This window comes from Oncorhynchus tshawytscha, linkage group LG27, assembly GCF_018296145.1.
Source record: "Oncorhynchus tshawytscha isolate Ot180627B linkage group LG27, Otsh_v2.0, whole genome shotgun sequence".
NCBI classification, from domain to species: domain Eukaryota; kingdom Metazoa; phylum Chordata; class Actinopteri; order Salmoniformes; family Salmonidae; genus Oncorhynchus; species Oncorhynchus tshawytscha.
Window position 1 is genome coordinate 15184633 of NC_056455.1, and position 24005 is coordinate 15208637.

Below are 24005 nucleotides of genomic sequence, written 5' to 3' on the forward strand. Positions count from 1 at the left end.
TGGAAGAACTATGTTGGATAAGGAATCACATCAGCTCTATTCGTGGCATTTATATCTGCAACGTTTGACAACTGAATGTGGTCTAAACATTGCAATTAATTGAAATGATTTATAAATTCAGCGGGGAACATCAAGTCCCAGAAATCCTAGCATGAAATCCAGTTCCGTACATGCGTCGTTTAGCGTAGACGGCATGTTGGCAAACAAGCATGGCGGACGACTCTGGAAAAAGTGTTGCGATAAAAACAGATGGCGCAAAGGATGAAGATTCTAGTAGTGATGATGATAACAGTAACGTTAATATCGCTGAAAACGATAAGCCAGTGAAGACGTTCAAAGATCTGGTGAGTAACGCTAGCTAGCTAAATGGTGGATAAGCTTGGAAGCGAGCTAACGTTAAGAGCACATCAACAAACCAACCTACCGCTGATAAGTTAGCAAGTTAACTGTCTTTAACCACCAACATACAGTTCAGCATCCTACGGTTCACCCGGTAGAGAGTTGGGTACAGCTGTGAGATGATGTGATGACAGGCATTTAAAAATCGGGCGCGCATTCAGCCATGCAGTTTGTGTAGATGTGTAACATAAACTCCATATTCTAATGTGTTTACATATTCCTGCTATGGCATGCATCTGTTTAATATAGGGTGTAACTGAAGTGCTGTGTGAAGCTTGTGAACAGTTGGGATGGAAGACTCCTACAAAGATCCAGGTAGAGGCCATACCTGTAGCCTTACAAGGTGAGTTCAGTTGGATGGAGGTGGTTGAATGTTCTTGTTTGTTTGTGCCATGTATAAAACGGTTGGTAAAGACCTGTCCTCTTGGTGGAAGGTCTCAAGTCTGTGTACACTCACGATGCACTTTCTTCTCTCCTATCTCAGGAAAGGATGTAATTGGCTTAGCAGAGACCGGCTCAGGGAAGACCGGGGCGTTTGCTCTGCCCATCCTGCAGTCACTCCTCGCTTCCGCTCAGAGGCTGCACACGCTCATACTCACCCCCACCAGAGAGTTGGCTTTCCAGATAGCAGAGCAGTTTGAGGCCCTGGGCTCCAGCATCGGAGTCAAGACCGGTACGTGGGCATTGGAAGGCGTAGAAACATATTTGATGAAACTCAAGTGTCATGTGACTGTTTTAACTCGCTTGTCTTTTTTTCTGTTTCAGCTGTTATAGTTGGAGGAATTGATATGATGTCCCAATCCCTGGTCCTGGCCAAGAAACCTCACATTGTCATTGGTGAGAAAATAACTTCATCTCTTTCAGTTGCATAATATGGTACCATCTTTTAAGTGTGTTCCTGGTTGATACTGTGTATTCACCATGCATGTCATAACAGCCACCCCTGGGCGGTTGATAGACCACTTAGAGAACACAAAAGGCTTCTCACTGCGAGCGCTGAAGTTCCTGGTGATGGATGAGGCAGACCGGATCCTCAACATGGACTTTGAGACCGAGGTGGACAAGATCCTAAAGGTTATTCCAAGAGACAGACGCACGTTTCTCTTTTCTGCCACCATGACCAAAAAGGTACCCACATAATGGCCCCTGTTATCTATTCCTTTTAGCTCTTCATTTGAGACTTGTCAGAGTATCCCTAACACCTGGCCTGTCACACTAACCCTTCTATGTCTTCTATATTTACCAAGGTCGCCAAGCTGCAGAGAGCAGCTCTGAAGGATCCAGTTAAATGTGCTGTTAACACCAAGTACTCAACAGTAGAAAAACTGCAGCAGTACTACGTCTTCATACCCTCCAAATACAAGGTACTTGAAGTTTGATGTTCTAATGGAAAAGCTGTGTATGGTTAGTGTTGGATTGTAAGTTAACTGGCTGTGTCTCCAGGATTGTTACCTGGTGTCCATCATCAACGAGCTGGCTGGGAACTCCTTCATGATCTTCTGCAGTACGTGTAACAATGCCCAGCGGGTGGCGCTGCTGCTCAGGAACTTGGGCATCACTGCCATCCCCCTGCATGGGCAGATGAGTCAGGTACCCCCCTTATCCAAACACACTACTGTCTACCAACATACTCACTCCAAATATCATACTCTCTAACACTTCCAAATGTTTTACACATCAGTGGAATCTGCATGTATAAATAATAAATGTCTTTCTCTGTTGGTCAGAACAAACGTCTGGGGTCGCTGAACAAGTTCAAGTCTAAGGCTCGCTCTGTGTTGCTGGCGACGGACGTGGCATCAAGAGGACTGGACATTCCACATGTAGACTGTGTTATTAACTACGACATCCCAACCCACTCAAAGGTATCAGTCTTGCTTTGTGTGAATGTTTCTCCCTGTCTGCAGTCTCTTCAAAGTTATCACAAATGAAGGACTCAACCGAGCAAGTTTAGTGGCATTTTACCGTGTGTGTTTGTACCTAGGACTACATCCACAGAGTGGGGAGAACCGCCAGAGCAGGACGGTCTGGAAAATCCATCACATTTGTCACACAGTAAGGGCCACCTTTTATGCTCGCTCTCAACCAATCCTATTGAAATTGGTGACTTTGTCCAAAGATTTTCTTCTGGTTGACATATTGACCTCTCAGGTATGATGTGGAGCTGTTCCAGCGAATCGAAACTCTGATTGGCAAGAAGCTGCCTGCCTTCCCCACGCAGGAGGAGGAAGTGATGATGCTGGTGGAGAGAGTGAGCGAAGCGCAGCGATTCGCCAGAATTGTGAGTCTCAATCAGTGTCTTTTCAGCAGTGTCGTCATCCATTGTAATGGCTCTAAAGTCAGTCACAATAACCTCCTTTCCCTCTCAGGAAATGAAGGAGCAAGGAGAAAAGAGGAAGAGGCCCAGAGGAGAAGAGGGGGATGACACAGAGCAGTCCAGCGGTGTGAGGAAGAAAGTAAGAGGCGGCGCTGGTGGTGGCGGAGGGGGGGGGAGAGGAGGTGGCAGAGGGGGAGGAGGAAAACGTGGTGGAGCCGCATGGAGAGGAGGACGTTAAAGTTGCCAGTAGAGTTACACAATACTGTACATATTGTCAGATACTATGTCATTTTCTCCTTGATATAAAACATCAACATCATCACAACCACCACATCATGGAGACAGGCTATTTAATTACCAATGAATTGTTCAGTTTACTAATCTATATTTCCATTTGTAATAAAATGTTTATGTAAAATCAAGCTCATGTTCAGTGATTTGTTCACACAATTTGATAATAAAGCTTGGTCAACATGAATGGAATCCTGATATGATAACATCTTCATGAATTTGTATTAAATCTTTTGAAAGTAGATTAGCCATGCAGATAACATGAACAGGGTTGAACTATGTTTGTGGAATAATGGCGAAAATAGACTTTAAACCAACAATGACCTATATTTCCCAGAAGAGAATGGTACAAATAAGCCCAACCACTTTGGACACAAGATGGGGGTGTTGCATATCATGATATCTAACCAGTTATTATGTGGTACCTTATTGTAACATTTCTACCATGCAATACCCGATGAACATACAAAACACTTTAGATCGTTATTTGCATCAACAGCGTGTTAAGGACAAGGAACAAATATGTGCATTGTTATTTCATGCACTGGTCATAAGGATTTAATTGAAAGGAAACACTTTTTTTCTCATGTTGAGGGTCAGGTTGAAAACGGTGTCAGGAACAGGTGGAACGATGGACCAGAAATCATTCCTCTGAAAATAGTTGGTTTTCTCTGGGGTCGTTATTTTTAGCCAATAGGAGGCAAGGGTACTAGAGACTGCAGCGTGAGAATCCAATTGTGTTTTAGCCGCATCTAGTAGGCGTGTGCAGTGCATAGACTTTCACAACTAGATGCTATATTCACCTCATGTGGCTTCAGAATAAAACATGATTTGTATTTGTTTATCATTAGACGTCTGTTTGTCAGAGGATATCAACACTAGAAAATATAGCACGTAAAGCATCACAATGAGCTATTGAATTCGGACGAGCTGATCTATTGGTCAATATTCATGTCTGCACAACCCATCGTAGGCGGAGTAACAGCGGTCAGATCTGTTCGGTTGAGGGGCCCAACCGTAGGGGCAGTGTCTTTGGTGCATACCAAAGCCTAGACAGATGCCTGAATATCAATTGTGTTGTTGCAGAAAGTGTTATTAAAGAGGGAGGTCGGTCTATTCCTGTGAACAGTTGTCCTCGTTTCTTCCGTCACAGCACCAGGTAAATTACCAGCTCTTTTAGGAATAATTGTAATTCTACATGGTTATATTAGCAACTTGAAGACTGTCCGGCTGGATGGATTTAGGCTAAATTGCGTAACTGTGGAGGTACTTGCAATGATGTCGCTATATTACGTTCAGGACTATTGATTACCCAGATACGTTGAATTAAAATATGTTTAAGGCATATATTGCGTTATATTTGTTGAAGATTTTAATTGAATGAAATTGAAATGATGACTTTAGAGATGTTGCTATACCCAAATTGACTCCCTTGACCAGTACAGCTCGCTGCATGATTTCAGATGGTTTCTGTTATTATCAAAGTGGTTAAATGTCAGATAACGTGCAGCTATCTGAATCTACGTGATCTATAATAGTGATATAGGTTGTTCAGGGACCTGCTGATCTAATAAATACATGTTTATTGTCTATGTTGATTGTCATGTGTGGACCGATTGCGTACCATTCACAACACCGTTACACCAGCGCGCGAGGTGGCTCTAGTCAAGTCAGCGTAAGACGCGTGTTATTAAATGAGTCAACAAAGGCAAATCAACAACAACAAAAAATACAATTGTTTGGTACTTACTTTATTCTGAATACATTTGTTCAACACGTTGAATACTCTACCTGAAAGTGAGGAATTGCTTTCCATGTTTGGCTGCAAACATCTACTTGGATGAGGAACTTGTGATAAATTATGCTGTAAATAACAATGATGTTGTAGACTTATTTTGGCGTGTACAGATAGAATGTAGCAGTAGTTCAATCTTCTTGGTGTAACAGTTGGGATAATGGGACAATTCTCAGAGTGCAATGCATTTCTCATCCCTGGATTGAGGTATGTTTTCCCCAGCCATATTCGTTCAGGCTCCATGGTGTCTTAATCTATACAGGAATTCTGTCTACCCCCAATGCAGCTGTAAGCAAGCGGGTCGGATCTGCTGGCTACACCTAGACTTGAAAAGGGGGTAGCTTTAATGTCACCTTGATAAGTGCAATGCCTGAGAGTGCTTAACATTTCATAACAAGCATGTTGCTATACTGAGTTTCTGCCTGTCTCTGCCTCTTCCAGGTGCCACTCTTGCTCTGGTACCCCCAAAATGGCTCATCGAAGTGGGCAGGAGGACCCGGAGCGGTACCTGTTTGTGGACCGCGCTGTCGTCTACAACCCGGCCACACAGGCTGACTGGACAGCCAAGAAGGTGGTGTGGATCCCTTCAGAGCGTCATGGCTTTGAGGCGGCCAGCATCAAGGAGGAGCGGGGAGAAGAGGTGGTGGTGGAACTGTCAGAGAATGGCAAGAAGGCCGTTGTCAATAAGGACGACATCCAGAAGATGAACCCGCCCAAGTTCAGCAAGGTGGAAGACATGGCCGAGCTCACCTGCCTGAACGAGGCCTCGGTGCTGCACAACCTCAAGGACCGCTACTACTCTGGGCTCATCTACGTGAGTGGTTGTGTTGTTGTACACTGTTAGAAAAAAGGGTTGCAAAAGGGTTATGATAACCCTTTTTGGTTCCAGGTAGAACCCTTTTGAGTTCACCCTCTGTGGAAAGGGTTCTACCTGGAATGAAAAAGGGTTCTACAAAGGGTTCTCCTATGGGGCCAGCCGAAGAACCCTGTTAGGTTCTAGATAGCACTTTTTCTTTCACCATTTTATTATACATCTATTCACCTAGAAAGCAGATTCAACCATACTCACACAGTGCACATAACAGACATTGCTCAATAGTTCAATATTGTAGCTGTTTTTCAGCTGTTCTGGCGACGCATACCTTGACATTTTTTTTTTTCACCTTTATTTTAACCAGGTAATCTAGTTGAGAACAAGTTCTCATTTACAACTGCGACCTGGCCAAGATAAAGCATAGCAGTGTGAACAGACAACACAGAGTTACACATGGAGTAAACCATTAACAAGTCAATAACACAGTAGAAAAAAAGAGAGTCTATATACATTGGGTGCAAAAGGCACGAAGAGGTAGGCAAATAATTACAATTTTGCAGATTAACACTGGAGTGATAAATTATCAGATGGTCATGTACAGGTAGAGATACTGGTGTGCAAAAGAGCAGAAAAGTAAATATGAACAGTATGTAGGTAGGTAAATTGGGTGGGCTATTTACCGATAGACTATGTACAGCTGCAGCGATCAGTTAGCTGCTCAGATAGCAGATGTTTGAAGTTGGTGAGGGAGATAAAAGTCTCCAACTTCAGCGATTTTGCAATTCGTTCCAGTCACAGGCAGCAGAGAACTGGAATGAAAGGCGGCCAAATGAGGTGTTAGCTTTAGGGATGATCAGTGAGATACACCTGCTGGAGCGCGTGCTACGGGTGGGTGTTGCCATCGTGACCAGTGAACTGAGATAAGGCGGAGCTTTACCTAGCATGGACTTGTAGATGACCTGGAGCCAGTGGGTCTGGCGATGTAGTGAGGGCCAGCCGACTAGAGCATACAGGTCGCAGTGATGGGTGGTATAAGGTGCTTTAGTAACAAAACGGATGGCACTGTGATAAACTGCATCCAGTTTGCTGAGTAGAGTATTGGAAGCTATTTTGTAGATGACATCGCCGAAGTCGAGGATCGGTAGGATAGTCAGTTTTACTAGGGTAAGTTTGGCGGTGTGAGTGAAGGAGGCTTTGTTGCGGAATAGAAAGCCGACTCTAGATTTGATTTTAGATTGGAGATTTTTGATATGAGTCTGGAAGGAGAGTTTACAGTCTAGCCAGACACCTAGGGACTTATAGATGTTCACATTTTCTAAGTCGGAACCATCCAGGGTGGTGATGCTAGTCGGGCGTGCGGGTGCAGGCAGTGAACGGTTGAAAAGCATGCATTTGGTTTTACTAGCGTTTAAGTGCAGTTGGAGGCCACGGAAGGAGTGTTGTATGGCATTGAAGCTCGTTTGGAGGTTAGATAGCACAGTGTCCAAGGAAGGGCCAGAAGTATACAGAATGGTGTCGTCTGCGTAGAGGTGGATCAGGGAATCGCCCGCAGCAAGAGCAACCTCCTTGATACATACAGAGAAAAGAGTCGGCCCGAGAATTGAACCCTGTGGCACCCCCATAGAGACTGCCAGAGGACCGGACAACATGAATGAGACCCAGACCACAGACCATGTATTGGACTCTTGATAATGTTATAATGTTGAGACAGGGTTGTTTGAGATCTTTTAATTCTGTGTCCCTAAACCACTCCTTACCAAACACACCCCTCACCTACCCCCCCACACACTGACACAGCCACCGATGGAGCGGAAAAGAACATATTTTTAAAAATGACTCCTTCAAACTCCCTGTGTCTGTCTGCTCTGCATACATCAAATCATAAAGGCAGCGGGTATACAATATCCCCTGACCTGGCTCACCTACAGAACCTAACCTCTGGGGAACTCTGAGGAAATAGGGTCTGAGTCTGAATAAGCACTACATACTTAAACTGCATACTAATTTTGACGTTCGATCTAGTAGAATTCCCTTGTCTTTTCTGACTCACGTGTCTGACAACAGCTGATAATCAGATAAATTGACTCGCTGTACCAAAATGAACAAATGGCAGAAGTCAACACAATCACACATTAGATTACTAATTTAGAGTACTATTTTAGAAATTGCACATACTATAACACTTTCTTTTTTCGCATACTATTTAGAAGGCTAGTATGGGTATTTGGATATGACCACTGTCTTGTGGCTTGATTGAAGTTAAAATAAACACAAATACTGATCAGTCTATAACCGTTTCCAGATAGTTCAGACCGATGGTAAATTCTCTCTCTGTATCTAGATTACCTGCCATCTTCTTTACTTTCACCTTTTAAAGGTGACATTTCTACCATAAACACTGGTGGGTCAGTTTGTTTGTATGACCCCATTCCTTGAGGTTGCCCTGTTTGATCTCTGAGCTGTCTGTGGGGCTCTCTCATCTAATGGGGTCCCTGGGTATTAAAGCAAACACATTTGGCCCTGTGTGTTGACTATGGAGCCCCAGTGCAGGGTGGCAGACTGGGAGAGGCACTGGCCCACCTCCTGTCACTGCTGCTGCTGTGCTCTATGGCCCAGACTGGCTGCGTTAGGTCTGGTTCCTTTTTATAGTCGTGAGCCTTTGTCCTCTCACATGAGCCGTCAGTAGAAAAACCTAAAATCCCAGAATTCCATTAGATGATAGCCAGTGTCAATGATGTCTATAATGTCACGCATTTAGGGAGATTCTAAAGCTACCCCCTCCATTCTGGATTCTGTTAACGTTTTAAAAATCTAGGCACACGTGCAATAAAATCCAACGTCTGAGTTTGCATTGGTTTAAATTGGGTGCTTTCACTGTGTGTGAGTTATCTGCAGCTATGTTTCGGTGCTGATGCGTCTAGCTAATGATGTTCTATATACAGTGTATCGTCGTGATCTTGACCCATTTAGTGACTTGCGTTCCAGGAATAGAATGTGGATTGGTTATCACCAGAGACATGGTGAAGGGGATTCTGGAGGAACTGCAGTCTTTTTGATTTATCTTCTCTACCAGGCTTGATGACGAATTCCACTAGATAGTAGCTTTATGTTTCTCCATGTTTCTTGAAGGCTCTCTTCATCTTTTGTTGAATATTGGCCGTAGTGAAAATTAAACTACGCTGAACAAAAATCTAAACGCAACACGCAACAATTTCAAATATTTTACTGAGTTACAGTTCATATAAAGAAATCCGTCAATTGAAATGAATTGCATCTGTTGGTCACAGATACCTTTTAGAAAAATAGGGGCGTGGATCAGAAAATCTGTCAGTATCTCGTGTTACCACCATTTGCCTCATGCAGTACGACACAACTCCTTCGCATAGATTTGATCAGGCTGTTGATCGTGGCCTGTGGAATGTTGTCCCACTCCTCTTCAATACCTGTGCAAAGTTGCTGGATATTGGCGGGAACTGAAACACGCTGTCGTACACATCGATCCAGAGCATCTCAAACATGCTCAGTGGGTGACCTGTCTGGTGAGTATGCAGGCCATGGAAGAACTGGGACATTTTCAGATCCTGGAATTGTGTACAGATCCTTGCGAAATGGGCCGTGCATTATCATGCTGAAACATGAGGTGATGGCGGCAGCTGAATGACACAACAATAGGCCTCAGGATCTCGTCACGGTATCTCTGTGCATTCAAACTGCCATCGATAAAATGCCTTTTTTTTTGTTTTGTCCGTAGCTAATGCCTTCCCATACCATAACCCCACCTCCACCATGGGGCACTCTGTTCACAACATTGACATCAGCAAACCGCTCATCATATGCCCGGGACATTTGAAACCGGGATTCATCCGTGAAGAGCACACTTATCTAGCTTGCCAGTGGCCGTCAAAGGTGAGCATTTGCCCACTGATGTCGGTTATGACGCCGAACTGCATTCAGGTTGAGACCCTGGTGAGGATGACGTGCACGCAGATGAGCTTCCCTGAGATGGTTTTTGACAGTTTGTGTAGAAATTCTGCAGTTGTGCAAACCCACAGTTTCATCAGCTGTCTGGGTGGCTCGTCTCAGACGATGCCGCAGGTGAAGAACCCGGATGTGGAGGTCCTGGGCTGGCGCGGTTACACGTGTTGTGAGGCCAGTGGGACGAACTTTCCCCGCTGCTACTCTAACTGCCTCGATGCATACAAAGCCCTCTCCCATCCTCCCTTCGGCAAATCTGACCACGATGCCATCTTGCTCTTACCGTCTTATAGACAGAAACTCAAACAGGATGTACCAGTGACTAGAACCATTCAACGCTGTTCTGACCAATTGGAACCCATGCTTCAAGATTCAAGAAAGGTTTGGGAATATGGCTGAATATAAACAGTGTAGTTATTCCCTCCGCAAGGCAATCAAACAAGCGAAATGCCGTTACAGAGACAAAGTGGAGTCTCAATTCAACGGCTCAGAAACGAGACGTTTGAGGCAGGGTCTACAGGAAATCATGGACTATAAAAAGAAACCAGCCATGTCACGGACACCGACGTCACGCTTCCAGACATACTAGACACCTTCTTCGCCCACTTTAAGGATAATACAGTGCCACTCTCTCGGCCCGCTAACAAGGCCTGCGCGCCCTCTCCTTGTGCAATTGGGTCCTAGACTTTCTGACGGGCCGCCCCCAGGTGGTGAAGGTAGGAAACAACATTTCCACTTCGCTGATCCTCAACACTGGCCCCACAAGGGTGCTTGCTCAGCCCCCTCCTGTACTCCCTGTTCACCCACGACTGCGTGGCCATGCACGCCTCCAACTCAATCATCAAGTTTGCAGACGACACAACAGTACTGGGCTTGATTACCAACAATGATGAGGCAGCCTACAGGGAGGAGGTGAGGGCACTCGGAGTGGGGTGTCAGGAAAACAACCTCTCACTCAACGTAAACAAAACAAAGGAGATGATCGTGGACTTCAGGAAACAGCAAAGGGAGCACCCCCCTATCCACAGTGGAGAAGGTGGAAAGTTTTCAGTTCCTCGGCATACACATCACAGACAAACTGAAATGGTGCACCCACACAGACAGTGTGGTGAAGAAGGCGCAACAGCGCCTCTTCAACCTCAGGGGGCTGAAGAAATTTGGCTTGTCACCTAAAACGCTGACAAACTTATACAGATGCACAATCAAGAGCATCCTGTCGGGCTGTATCACAGCCTGGTACGGCAACTGCTCCACCCTCAACCGTAAAGCTCTCCAGAGGGTGGTGTGGTCTGCACAACAACTGCCTGCCCTCCATGACACCTTCAGCACCCAATGTCACAGGAAGGCCAAAATGATCATCAAGGACAACAACCACCTGAGCCACTGCCTGTTCACACTGTTTTTGTCAGTGGGAGAGTGCCCCAGGGGGTGACCTCCCCCCACAATGGGGCATAACCCATCCCCAGCTGTGCTGTACACTGCTGCCCCAGGCTTTGTGTGTCTGAGCTAGGGTTGGCGTGCAGAGGGAGCCCCGTGGGTAATGTGGCTCTGTGCGTTGTGGTCAGTCCCTCAGTGAGGCCCCAGTACGGCATGGTGGCGTAGCCTTGGCTTCATGTGAAGTCAGGGAGTTGAGCCAGTCCAGTGGGTAACAGGCTAACCGGAAAGCTAGCTAGCGACGCTACAACCAGGCCTTTGTGTCAGCATATAATCCCCAGCTGTCAGAAAGCCTCAGCATTCTTTCATGAAAAAAGTGTCCGTCTGTCTCCCGCCCACTTCATTGCAATGTGTCTGACTGTCCTGTCTCCTTTCCCACGCTCACTCTCTAATTTATGATTTCTCTCTTTTCTCTGTCCTAATGCTCTGGCCAACGCCAATAACCTTATTCCTGCACTTCTTTAGGTGTTTTAAATGTTTGATTGTTCAAACATTTAATAAATGTAGTGCAGTCTTGGCTGAGCTTCTGTACTTGTGGAGACCAGCTGCACCTTGGTTGACAGGATGTAGGTGGTATCACTAATGGAAAAACCCCTACTAATTAGCTGTCTTGTCATTCTTGTTTGGCTAATATGTTTCTTTGAGGTTCGAGAACAAGCTTTCACTCGCTATGTGCATGCATAAAGGGTACATTAACCCTCTCTCAAGAGTGGCATTGTGTTCAGGCCTCCCACATAGTCATATCTTGAGTGCTTTGTTGTTGTCATGGCATTGCCATTGCTCCATGGAGAACTCTTTTGCATGTAAACAACTTAGGTGTTACCATGAACTTGGCAAACACACACACACACAAACACCATGGATACCAAACCAGCACCAGGCTTTTCATGGATCATCATGCAGTTAGTGTTTGTTTTTGAATTAAATGATCCAGAAAGAGTGAGCAACAGTTTCTTTATTTGATAAAAAATCTTCTGTTTTGAGAAGGTCTGAGTGGCTTTGTGTTTAAGCTGGTGGTTAAGGTCATGGGCTAAGAGCTATGTAACATTAGTGCCTTGCATTTACAGTATATGCCACAATTCCACTTAAGGCAAAGCTCTCTTTCTTTCAGTTTCCCAGGTATTATGAATATGATTATGTTAAAGCCCATTGCATTATCAAATCAAGATAGTTGAACACCCTGCTACTGACTCGAAACTCGTTTTCATTCAATATGTCTGCACAAAGAGTATTGATCAAATTTCAAAGCATACTTTGAAGGGTTATTAGCTTTTATGAGTATGCACTGTCAAGGTCATTCTCCACAGATCAATGGACTAGGCCGTCCTCACCTTGCGCAGTAGGGTGCTATTAATTCCAAATGGCAGATGAAGGTGACTGTTATGTCTGCTGTTGCCTGTGTGTTTCTCAGCTGTTACTAAGCCACTGCATCCCTCCCTGGATCTGATTTCACAGTGGAAATATCCCCTTCCCTGGAGCATGATGCGTGGAGAGCAGGCTAACCTGACCCACTCCCTCCAGCAGCAGGCCTGGCCTACCACTCTGTCCTCTGCTGAAGAGGCTGCTGCCTCCAACCCCTCCTGAGACGGAAGGAGAGTGGGGAGGGAAGGGGAGAGGGATTCACATTTTGGTGAGAGGGAGAAAGAGAGGCCTCCTGAGTAGACTGTACTGTAGAATGCATTTATTTGTGTTCTGCAACGTAGCTGAATTTGTGACTGGAGACAAATTATGCATCTATAAGGTATTGTAGGTCTACCCAGAGTAATGGCAAAAATGAAACGCAAAAACTCTCCTGCAATGTTGACAGTGTTAACTCGCTATAAACACACACTCACATTTAACCTGAAAGTAAGCATAATCAGTATGATAGGAAAGTGTTATTTTAAATCAATACTGGTGATTATGTTATTATAGAGTTATTATCAGGAATAAACCAGATAAACATTGTTGTTTCATCCTGGTCTGGTGTCTAACCATCTCGGCCCTGCTGCAGTCTGGTAGGATGCTACAGTAGGCTCTGAGAGGATTGCTGTGGGTGCAGCCAGGTAGCTCTGCCTAGTCACGGAGGCACTGCCACACTATTAATAGCTCCTGCTTTCAGATCAAGGGAATCCATTTTTAATTAGCTACAATATGGAGCTTCAAGTTAGAGTTACAGAGGGCTGGCTTCTCCTATTAACCTCCCATAAGGTTTAGAAGGAGCGAGAGGAGGCTGATAGAATCATTATGCCCTGCTTCTCTACCAACAGGGATTCTTGTCAGCTCAGCTGCCTCACAGACCAGCTCTGATGAACTGAGACCACCTCTCTCTCCTTCCTTTCCCCTCTCTCTCTCTCTCTCCTTACAGCCTACTCTCTCTCTGTTTCTCTCTCTTCCTTTCCCCTCTCTCTCCTTACAGCCTACTCTCTCTCTGTTTCTCTCTTCCTTTCCCCTCTCTCTCCTTACAGCCTACTTGCTCTCTGTTTCTCTCTCTTCCTTTCCCCTCTCTCTCCTTACAGCCTACTCTCTCTGTTTCTCTCTCTGCCTTTCCCTCTCTCTCCTTACAGCCTACTTGCTCTCTGTTTCTCTCTCTTCCTTTCCCCTCTCTCTCCTTACAGCCTACTCGCTCTCTCTCGCTCTCGCTCTCGCTCTCCTTCCTTTCCCCTCTCTCTCTCTCCTTACAGCCTACTCTCTCTCTGTTTCTCTCTCTTCCTCTCCCTATGTCATTGTCAGTGTTTGGCAAGGCATTCCCCTGAAAGAGCTGACTGGGCTCCTCTTACATCATGAGCATGCTCTCCAGGGCTGCTTGTCGGTGGCTGGGCTGCTGAGTCATTATCCTTCTGCCTTAATTGCTTGACTGACTCCTGATTGTTAGACAGGGTTGCATCTTATGGCTCACAAATAGACAACCCATGGGCTTCACCTCTGTGGTTTAGGATAAGGTCTAGTATGCCATATATTTTGGTGGTCTCATAAAAATATCATTATTTATAGTTCTATTTATATTGTGGTCACCTCTGCCCATTGCCTTAACCAGACCCCTTGGAAGAGGTGAATGGAGCCACTGGGCCTCAGGCTCCGTCAGTCATATTTGGTGTGTTACCTCTGTGTGTTCTATGAACTTACACTCCCGCTCCTCAAAGGGGTTAATTGGCATGTGAAATGGATAATAAACAAGAGAAATAAACAATCAGAAATTAACAGTAAACATTACACTCACAAAATATTATAGCCTTGCACAGTTAAAGTACAAAAGGGTAAATAAATAAACATAAATATGGGTTCTATTTACAATGGTGTTTGTTCTTCACTGGTTGCCCTTTTCTTGCGGCAACAGGTCACAGATCTTGCTGCTGTGATGGCACACTGTCGTATTTCACCTAATCGATATGGGTGTTTATCAAAATTGGATTTGTTTTCAAGTTCTTTGTGTCGGTGTAATCTGAGGGAAATATGTTTCTCTAATCAGCTTCCACCTCAAATCAAATTGTATTTGTCATATGCGCCGAATACAACACACGCCAAGTAGAGTAGACCTTACTGTGAAATGCTTACTTACAAGCCCTTAACCAACAATGCAGTTTTGAGGAAAATAAGAGTTAAGAAAATATTTACTAAATAAAGTAAAAAGAAAGCAACACAATAAAATAACAATGACGAGGCTATAATGTGCGAGGGTTACAGGTTAGTCGAGGTAATTGAGGTTATATGTACATGTAGGTAGGGGTAAAGTGACTATGCATAGATAATAAACAGCAAGTGGCAGCGACATAAAAAAACTGGTGTTAATGCAAATAGTCCAGGTAGCCATTTTATTAACTGTTTAGCAGTCTTCTAGCTTGGGGGTAGAAGCTGCTCAGGAGCCTTTTGGACCTAGACTTGGCCCTCCGGTACCGCTTGCCCTAACCCTATGACTAGAGTGACTGGAGTCTTTCACAATTTTTAGGGCCTTCCTCTGACACCGCCTTGTATAGATGTCCTGGATGTACTGGGCCATACGCGCTACCCTCTGTAGAGCCTTGTGGTTGGATGCCGAGTAGTTGCCATACCAGGCTGTGATGCAACCAGTCCGGATGCTCTCGATGGTGCAGCTGTAGAACGTTTTGAGGATCTGAGGACCCATGCTAAGTCTGCCTACGGCGCCATCTCTCAATAGCAATGCTTTCTGAGTCTGTACATAGTCAAAGCTTTCCTTAATTTTGGGTCAGTCATAGTGGTCAGGTATTCTGCCACTGTGTACTCTGTTTAGGGCCAAATAGCATTCCAGTTTGCTCTGTTTTTTAGTACATTTTTTTCCAATGTGTCAAGTAATTATCTTTTTGTTTACTCATGATTTGTTTGGGTCTAATTGTGTTGCTGTCCTGGGGCTCTTTTCTGGATTTTGATAGTCAGCGGGTATCACCCTAATTCTGCCCCCCCACTGTACTCTACTTGGCGTGTGGGATAAGGTCGGTAACAGCGCAATTCTGATCTTTTACTTAAAATGTATGCCGAACAAAAACCATTTGATTTAAAAGTTTAAGAAACCATAAAACTCTATGTTTGATAACAGAATTTTGGTAACATTTTCTTGTTTCCAATTTTTCAAAAACCCTGTTATATCTCTGCTCGGTGTAAGATTCAGTAATGTAGAAAGAATGGGGTGTCAGCTAGGACATGACACATTGAGTTTGAAAAAATCTATTTTTGTTATTGAATAGTAGTAAGTGAAGTGGATCTACACCCAGTAACGGAATTGCGGTAACGGAATTTCCTCATGGGTCCCTGATACAGTATGTACTATACAGAAATGCATAATTATGGACATGAATGTCATTCTCTTCATGGTGATGTATCCTAAATAGGTGCATACACATATAAATATACAATATCCTCCTTTGCATATTTGGGTAATATTCTAAATACTGGCCATTTATTTTAATGAGCTCTGCCTCCAAACAAGACCAAATTTGTTTGGTCCAAACTAGACCAAATCTGAACCAATCATAGACATCTATGTTTCACAAGTTGGGACAAAGTGACAAACTACAGCACAGTAGAGCTCAGTATAGTACATTATAGTGTACTCAACTCTAGTGTGCTGTAGTGTACTGAACTATCCGCTACTTTTCTTTGCTGTACTGTGCTGTCCAAACTTGTGAACCCAACTGTGGTTTGTGACTACTATGATTTCTAATTTTAGCCAATTAAATTCCAGAAATGTTGTTCCCGATTTCTCTGAAATTTCATTACAGATTTTGGTTTTAATCACTTAATAATTCTTGAAAAAATAATAATAATGAAAAACACTAACTAATTGCTAGTCTACCTTTATTTGTTACTTCAATGAACTTTCATTATCCTCCCTACTCATGATGGAGAGAAAGGAGAACATACAGTATCTTAAAGATATGTGGGGGGTTTTGTAATGGAATTCCAAGGCACAAGGCAATGTTTCTTACAGAAGGCAGAACAATTTCTCCAAAATGATTTTTAAAAAGTTTATATTTCTTATAAGCGTCCGGATTAGTGTCCGGCTCCTTGAAAGTGGCAGCTCTAGCCTTTAGCTCAGTGTGGATGTTGCCTATAATCCATGGCTTCTGGTTGGGATATGTACGTACGGGTCACTGTGGGGATGACGTTGTCGATGCACTTATTGAGGAAGCCGATGACTGAGGTGGTATACTTCTCAATGCCATTTGATGAATCCCGGAACATATTCCAGTCTACGCTAGCAAAACAGTCCTGTAGCATAGCATCCGCATCATCTGACCACTTCTGTATTGAGCTTGTCACTGGTACTTCCTGCTTTAGTTTTTGCTTGTAAGCAGGAATCAGGAGGATAGAATGATGGTCATATTTGCCAAATGGAGGGCGGGGGAGAGCTTTGTATGCATCTTTTTTTCCTATGGTTGCACATGTGACATGCTGGTAGAAATGAGGTAAAACGGATTTAAGTTTGCCTGCATTAAAGTCCCTGGCCACTAGGAGCGCCGCTTCAGGATGAGCATTTTCTTGTTTATTTATGGCCTTATACAGCTGGTTGAGTGCGGTTTTAGTGCCAGCATTGGTTTGTGGTGGTAAATAGACGGCTACGAATAATATAGATGAGAACTCTCTTGGTAGATAGTGTGGTCTACAGCTTATCATAAGGTACTCTACCTCAGACGAGACTTCTTTAATATTTGATATTGCGCACCAGCAGCTGTTATTGACAAATAGACACACACCCCCGCGCCTCGTCTTACCAGACGTAGCTCCTCTGTCCTGCTGGTGCATGGAAAATCCTGCCAGCTCTATTTTATCTGTGTCGTCGTTCAGCCACGACTCTGTGAAACATAAGATAGTAGTTTTTAATATCCCATTGGTAGTATAATCTTGATCGTAGGTCATCCATTTTATTTTCCAATGATTGCACGTTGGAAAATATGTGTTATTGTATTATTCTAGCATGGCAGTGTGTGTGTGTGTGTGTGTGTGTGTGTGTGTGTGTGTGTGTGTGTGTGTGAGGGTAGGGAGGGATCATTCCACTCTTTAGTGGGAATGTCAAGCCCCAGTCACATGAGAATGAGCTAATGTCCCACCAAGGCCTCTGTCATTTCTCAGAACATTAGCCACAGGGCTTGATAAGGAGGCGCTCACTATGGCCGTGGAGTTCAGACTGTTTAATGGGGAGGCGTCACTGTAAGGAGCTGCCAGATTTTATATTCAACTGGATAGTTCATGATAAGCTAGTCTACCATTTGACTGCCTTTCCCACAACTATTTCTCCCACTTTATCCATTTTCTACTATTGCCTCTATGTAAGGGACTAAAATGTAGCATAATGATTTAATTATTACACTGACATTTTGCAGACCACTTCAGAGCCACTCTAGAGTTAGAAAATGATGATTGAGTAATTATTTTGAATTATGTATGATGATTGAGTTCAACCACAGAGATATTGATCACTTCTCAGACTAACAAGTGTTTATCCTCCTAGATCACAGTACAATGGAAACTCATCTTGGAAAAACTTCCGGTCCCATTTTAACCTCTTCTAGAGATAAAATCTGTATTCATAACTTACTCTTATTTTGTTAATTTACTGTATTTGTGTTTTGTTTCTCTCTCCCCCCCATAGACTTACTCTGGGCTGTTCTGTGTGGTGATAAACCCCTATAAAAACTTGCCCATCTACTCAGAGAACATCATAGAGATGTACAGAGGGAAAAAGCGTCATGAGATGCCACCACACATCTACGCCATTTCAGAGTCAGCATACCGCTGCATGCTCCAAGGTAAACCTCCTCTCTCACTCTGTTTTGTGCTGTGTTTGGAAGGTATAGCTCCTTCCTCAGTGGTCTCTTTCCGTATCTCTCTTTTGCTGCGACGCAACGTGCATAAAGTGTGACTGGCAGGTGCCCTGCTGAGTTGTGGATTGCGTGGGTTTTGCTGCATAATCCAGGAGATTAGTGTGTGAAAGGTTCCAGAGTCAGGGAGGCAGTGGCATCGTTAGTCATGGTTGAGCTGCCCCCCTGACTCTGCTAGCCATAGGGGTCTGACAGACTACTTATTGACGTGGATCTACTGAGACAGACAGACTATACTGTACCACTTATAGACTACGTAATGTGTAAAAGCTCAACAATAGGCTTGTAGTTTCACAAACCACAAAGAGTACAGTCTATCTGCAAGTTATGTACATTGTCTGCAAAACAGGAATGCCTCAATTTCAGACCATGGCATGTATTTGTTTGCGTTAAGTCAAAAACAACTTGGCGCACATAATTAGCCTTCCTTAAGGCCCCTCTACTGCCCTGCCGACTGTCCTGTATCCCAGGTGGGATGGCATATGCTCTGGACCAGGACCTCCCTGGCTCTTTTGCAGATAAGAACCAGTTTAATTAGAGGTGAAAGTTCAGCCTGTTAACATTGATGGCCACTGACTGAGGGACTTGGAGAATGTGAGCCCAGGATCAAGACTAAGGATGCTATTAACTCAACCTGTGATCCTAGGGAAATGTACCACTCACTGTTAATCTTCCTCCTCCAGTGAGACAGTCTATCTATCTCTGGCTCCTTGCAAAGAGATACTTTTCAATAGATACAGTGTGTGTTCAGTTTCAATGAGATCAGAGTAACGTCAGCCTTCTGAACAGTACAGTCTCTCAGTGGGTCTGGTTTTGCCTCCTCAGCTAAGTTCGATTTGATGGAGCCTGGAGCCTCTCTGTCATTACAGCTCCTCAGGCTGGACCTAACTGGATATATCCAGAACTGTGGCTTGCTGCTCTGGCTGTTCTGGCTTCCACCCTACAGTACTGCTATCACTGCTACTGCAGCTCAGAGCTACAGGAAGAGAAAGAATCTCAGGTCTTTTCATCTTCAGGAAGAAGCTGTGCTGTTCTCTTTGTACCGGGAAGGGTGCTGGACACAGGCCCCCTTAGCAGCCACGTCCCTGTGTTAGAATCTAGACAGTTTTCTTTATTTGTACTATTTTCTACATTGTAGAATAATAGTAAAGACATCAAAACTGGGAAATAAAATATAAACTCATGTAGTAACCCAAAAAGTGTAAGAATTTAGATTCTTTAAAGTAGCCACCCTTTACCTTGATGAAAGCTTTGTACACTTTTGGCATTCTTTCAACCAGCTTCACCTGGAATGTTTTTCCAACAGTCTTGTTCCCAGTCAGTTCCCACATATACTGAGCACTTGGCTGCTTTTTCTTCACTCTGCTGTCCAACTCATCCCAAACCATCACAATTGGGTTGAGGTCGGGTGATTGTGGAGGCAAGGTCATCTGATGCAGCACTCCATCACTCTCCTTCTTGGTCAAATAGCCCTTACACAGCCTGGAGGTGTGTTGGATCATTGTCCTGTTGAAAAACAAATCATAGTCTCACTAAGCGCAAACCAGATGGGATGGCATATCGCTGCAGAATGCTGTGGTAGCCATGCTGGTTAAGTGTGCCTTGAATTCCAAATAAATCAGACAATGTCACCAGCAAAGCACCATCACAGCTCCTCCTCCACGCTTCAAGGTGGGAACCACACATGCAGAGATCATTCGTTCACCTACTCTGCGTCTCACAAAGACAGCGGTTGGAACCAGAAATTTCCAATTTGGACTCATCAGACCAAAGGACAGATTTCCACCGGTCTAATGTCCATTGCTCGTGTTTCTTGGCCAAAGCAAGTCTCTTCTTCTTATTGGTGTCCTTTAGTAGTAGTTTCTTTGCAGCAATTCGACCATGAAGGCCTGATTCATACAGTCTCCTCTGAACAATTCATATTGAGATGAGTCTGTTACTTTAACTCTGAAGCATTTATTTGGGCTGCAATTACTTAGGCTGGTAACTCTAATTAACTTATCCTCTGCAGCAGAGGTGACTATGGGTCTTCCTTTCCTGTGACGGTCCTCATGGGAGCCAGTTTCATCATAGCACTTCATGGTTTTTGCGACTGCACGTGAAGAAACTTCCAAAGTTCTTGAAATGTCTCTTTGCTTATTTGAGCTGTTCTTGCCATAATATGGACTTGGTATTTTACCAAATAGGGCTATCTTCTGTATACCACCCATACCTTGTCACAACACAACTGAACACAAAGAAATTCCACAAATTAACTTTTAACAAGGCATACTTGTTAATTGAAATGCATTCCAATTCTCATAAAGCTGGTTGAGAGAATGCCAAGAGGGTGCAAAGCTGTCATCAAGGCAAAGGGTGGCTACTTTGAATAATTTGTTTTTTTGTGGGGTTATTACATGATTTCCCCCATCATACTTTCCATTAACTAAATATTGGCTGAGTCCCTGCACAGAGCACTCACCCATTGTGGCCAGCCTGCCTTCCAGTTTCAACCTGAGAGGTGTTTGAATTGGGGCCCCATGTCAAATCTACCCACCTCATTGCCCCACTGCCCACAGTCCTGCCACATAGTGGTCATTGTGTACACTCCCTAGGGGGTCTACTGTGGAATGAGATCATCCCTTGTCTTAGCGATCCGCAGCATGCTAAGTACTGAGTCATCGTGGTAGTGTCATGGCCCTCAGATCACTGCGGAGTGCAGACTGTCCGGCTGCCTGAAGAGGGATGCCTCATTATTGATATGAGTGTGACCAAAATAACATTCCCGCACTGGCACATCACACAGAGGAGTTAGTGTGTCAGCTCACTTTCTGAGTAGCTGACCTTATATTGACAGCATATTGTATCTTGCACAGTTGAATAACTTATGATCTGCGTAGTGCTTACAGTGTGTTATACAGATTATTTCATTTGGGAGTGGAAAGGCTGCCTCTTGATGTTTCAAAAGCCATTTCAGGCTTTTAGGGATCCCCCACTGTTCTGTAATGGCTCTCTTTCTTCTCCTCTCAGGAACTAAACAAGCCAACCTATCTCATTTCCACTTCTTTTTCTTTTGTTTCTTATTTTGTTCTGTCTTTTTTTCCCTTTCTCTTCAAAATGTTCTGGCTCGGAGGATGTTGAAGAAAAAATTCCACTCATCCCGCCAGGGCTTTTCTGGGACCCTTTCACTTACAGCACTGTTAACTGAAAAATACGACCGGGTGGCTTTGTGCGCTCTCTTTCCCCAACGTGGTTCCTTTGTGAGGAGAACACAGGAGGACAAGTGTGTGGAATGTCTGTGTTCTGACTTCAGCCCAGACTATGGCTCTAGCATTGCTATGGAAGGTTCACAGACCATTCTACAGTTTATTTTCTGCCTCAACCAATGACCATCTCTCTCTCTCTCTGTCCCATTCTCTTCTCCCCTCATTTACAGTAACAGCGTCCCTGTCTCTGGCCCTCTGGCTTCCCTGTCTCTGGCCCTCTGGCTTCCCTGTCTCTGGCCCTCTGGCTTCCCTGTCTCTGGCCCTCTCTCCCTGTCTCTGGCCCTCTGGGTTAGTCAACCGAACCGTACCGAGGCCTCACTGCACCTAAGCTGTCAGCAGGAGCAGAGCTTGAATAGTTCTAGGTGCTTATTATGGGATGTAGCCCTTTCCTCAGGTCATTTGTTTGTGTTTGACACTTTCTGTCTCTCTCAGACACATGTTTGAGTCTCAGGAACTGCTACAGACGAGGCTCCCTCTCTCTGCTCTGACCCCCTCGTCCGAAGCACGCTCTGCTGCTGACATGCAGGTCTGGACGTGCTCCTGCACTCCAGAGCAGACGAGAGAGAAATGGGGCGGCCTGTATTGTGGCTCACAATGGGGGCTTTGTGTTGCCTGGAGAAGGGGCCAGGGTGCAGTATGGGGACGCCCGGACCGACAGGGCTGGGAATAGAGGGTCTTGTGTTGGGGCAGAGAGTGTTGACTACAGGGAAGAGGTCAGGTCTGAGTGACAGGACAGGTGTGAAGGGCCAGGCAGGACGGGGGTATGGTGGAAGGGGGAACCTCTCTCTGTAGTGAAATAACTCTGTGTTCCTTGGTGGATGTACTAGAGTTTCAGACAAATGGCAGTGTACACACACACACAATCCCACTCATATAGACACATGTTGGCAGATGCTCCCCTAATGGCAGACAGCTGTGGAGTTCATTCAGTATAAAATGGTATTTCTGTTGGCGGGCTCTTGTAATAGATCTCTGATCTCAGACAGCCATGAACTGTTGAGTCTCTCCAATAGGGGGAAAGAATGCACCCTTAATAAACCAGAGACATGAACATGTTCTCCTCAGTTCACTGGTTTTTAGAGGTTTCACTGGTGGGAGGGAGCAGAGTCTGAGATTACAGACCGGGCTTGAATGGAGACCCCATGAAAGCCCTTTCCTCCAAACATAGCGATGTTCATTATGGCCAAACCGTTCTATTTTTGTTTCATCAGACCAGAGGACATTTCTCCAAAAAGTAAAATTTTTGTCCCCATGTGCAGTTACAAACTGAAGGCTGGCTTTTTTTTAATACCAATTTTGGAGCAGTGGCTTCTTCCTTGTTGAGTGGCCTTTCAGGTTCTGTCGATTATAGGACTCATTTTACTGTGCATATAGATACTTTTGTACCTGTTTCCTCCAACATCATCACAAGGTCCTTTGCTGTTGTTCTGGGATTGATTTGCACTTTTTTGCACCGAAGTACGTTCATCTCTAGGAGACAGAATGCGTCTCCTTCCTGAGCAGTATGACGGCTGCGTGGTCCCATGGTGTTTACACTTGCGTAGTATTGTTTGTACAGATGAACATGGTACGTGGGTGTTTGGAAATTGCTCCCAAGTATGAACTAGACTTATGGAGGTCTACAATTTTTCTGAGGTCTTGGCTGATTTCTTTTGATTTTCCAATGATGTCAAGCAAAGAGGCACTAAGTTCGAAGGTAGGCCTTGAAATACATCCACAGGTACACCTCCAATTGACTCAAATGATGTCAATTAGCCTTTCAGAAGCTTCTAAAGCCATGACATAATTTTCTGGAATTTTCCAACCTGTTTAAAGGCACAGTCAACTTAGTGTATGTACTTCTGACCCACTGGAATTGTGATACAGTGAATTATAAGTGAAATAATCTGTCTGTAAACAATTGTTGGAGAAATGACTTGTGTCATGCACAAAGTAGATGCCCTAACCGACTTGCCAAAACTATAGTTTGTTAGCAAGAAATTTGTGGAGCTGTTGAAAAACGAGTTTTAATGACTCCAACCTAGGTGTATGTAAACTTCTGACTTCAACTGTACATGCTATGGCTATGAGTGGCAGTCCTGTAATGAAATAAATTATTATCATAGGTGCTTTATTACTGTATATGTTAGAGGTTATATGGCTGTTCTAAGTACCTTTACAGAAAAAACACATGATTTCACATGTGGAAAATCACATTATTTCCCATGAAATTTCACATGTATTAATGTGAAAACATGTTTTGTGGAAAACTTTTCAAGTGTAGTTTCATGTTATCACATGTTGCCACGTTATCGTATTAACTTCACATAAGATCACATGGAGACGTGTTTTTGGACACACATTTGTGTGTTTTTTCCGTAAGGGTAGAGAGGGAAGCTCAACTACCTCAGGTAGAATGGCAGCTTCCCCAGCGCTGCAGGTC

The 24005-nt window shown here is 44.3% G+C and overlaps 2 protein-coding genes across 3 annotated transcripts in view; both read left to right on the forward strand.

Moving 5' to 3' along the window:
* The first annotated feature begins 158 nt into the window (after positions 1 to 158).
* On the forward strand, positions 159 to 3138 carry LOC112259431 (probable ATP-dependent RNA helicase DDX47). The gene is made up of 11 exons (XM_024434134.2): positions 159 to 344; positions 649 to 742; positions 884 to 1072; positions 1165 to 1236; positions 1337 to 1527; positions 1647 to 1763; positions 1843 to 1989; positions 2127 to 2264; positions 2384 to 2454; positions 2551 to 2680; positions 2769 to 3138. Exons 1-11 carry the CDS (start codon positions 210 to 212, stop codon positions 2952 to 2954), a joined length of 1470 nt encoding a protein of 489 aa, XP_024289902.1. The 5' UTR covers positions 159 to 209; the 3' UTR covers positions 2955 to 3138.
* A 775-nt stretch (positions 3139 to 3913) lies between these two features.
* The window catches only part of LOC112258730 (myosin-10-like), a 59899-nt gene continuing 39807 nt past the window's right edge, over positions 3914 to 24005 (forward strand). Inside the window, exons 1-3 of one of the 2 annotated variants that reach the window (XM_024433261.2) lie at positions 3914 to 4166; positions 5244 to 5616; positions 18110 to 18266. In XM_024433261.2, coding sequence (XP_024289029.2) covers positions 5272 to 5616; positions 18110 to 18266 — 502 coding nt within the window. In that variant the 5' untranslated portion in view covers positions 3914 to 4166; positions 5244 to 5271. The remainder of the gene's footprint in view (positions 4167 to 5243; positions 5617 to 18109; positions 18267 to 24005) is intronic. The other variant, XM_042307026.1, reaches the window with a different exon arrangement.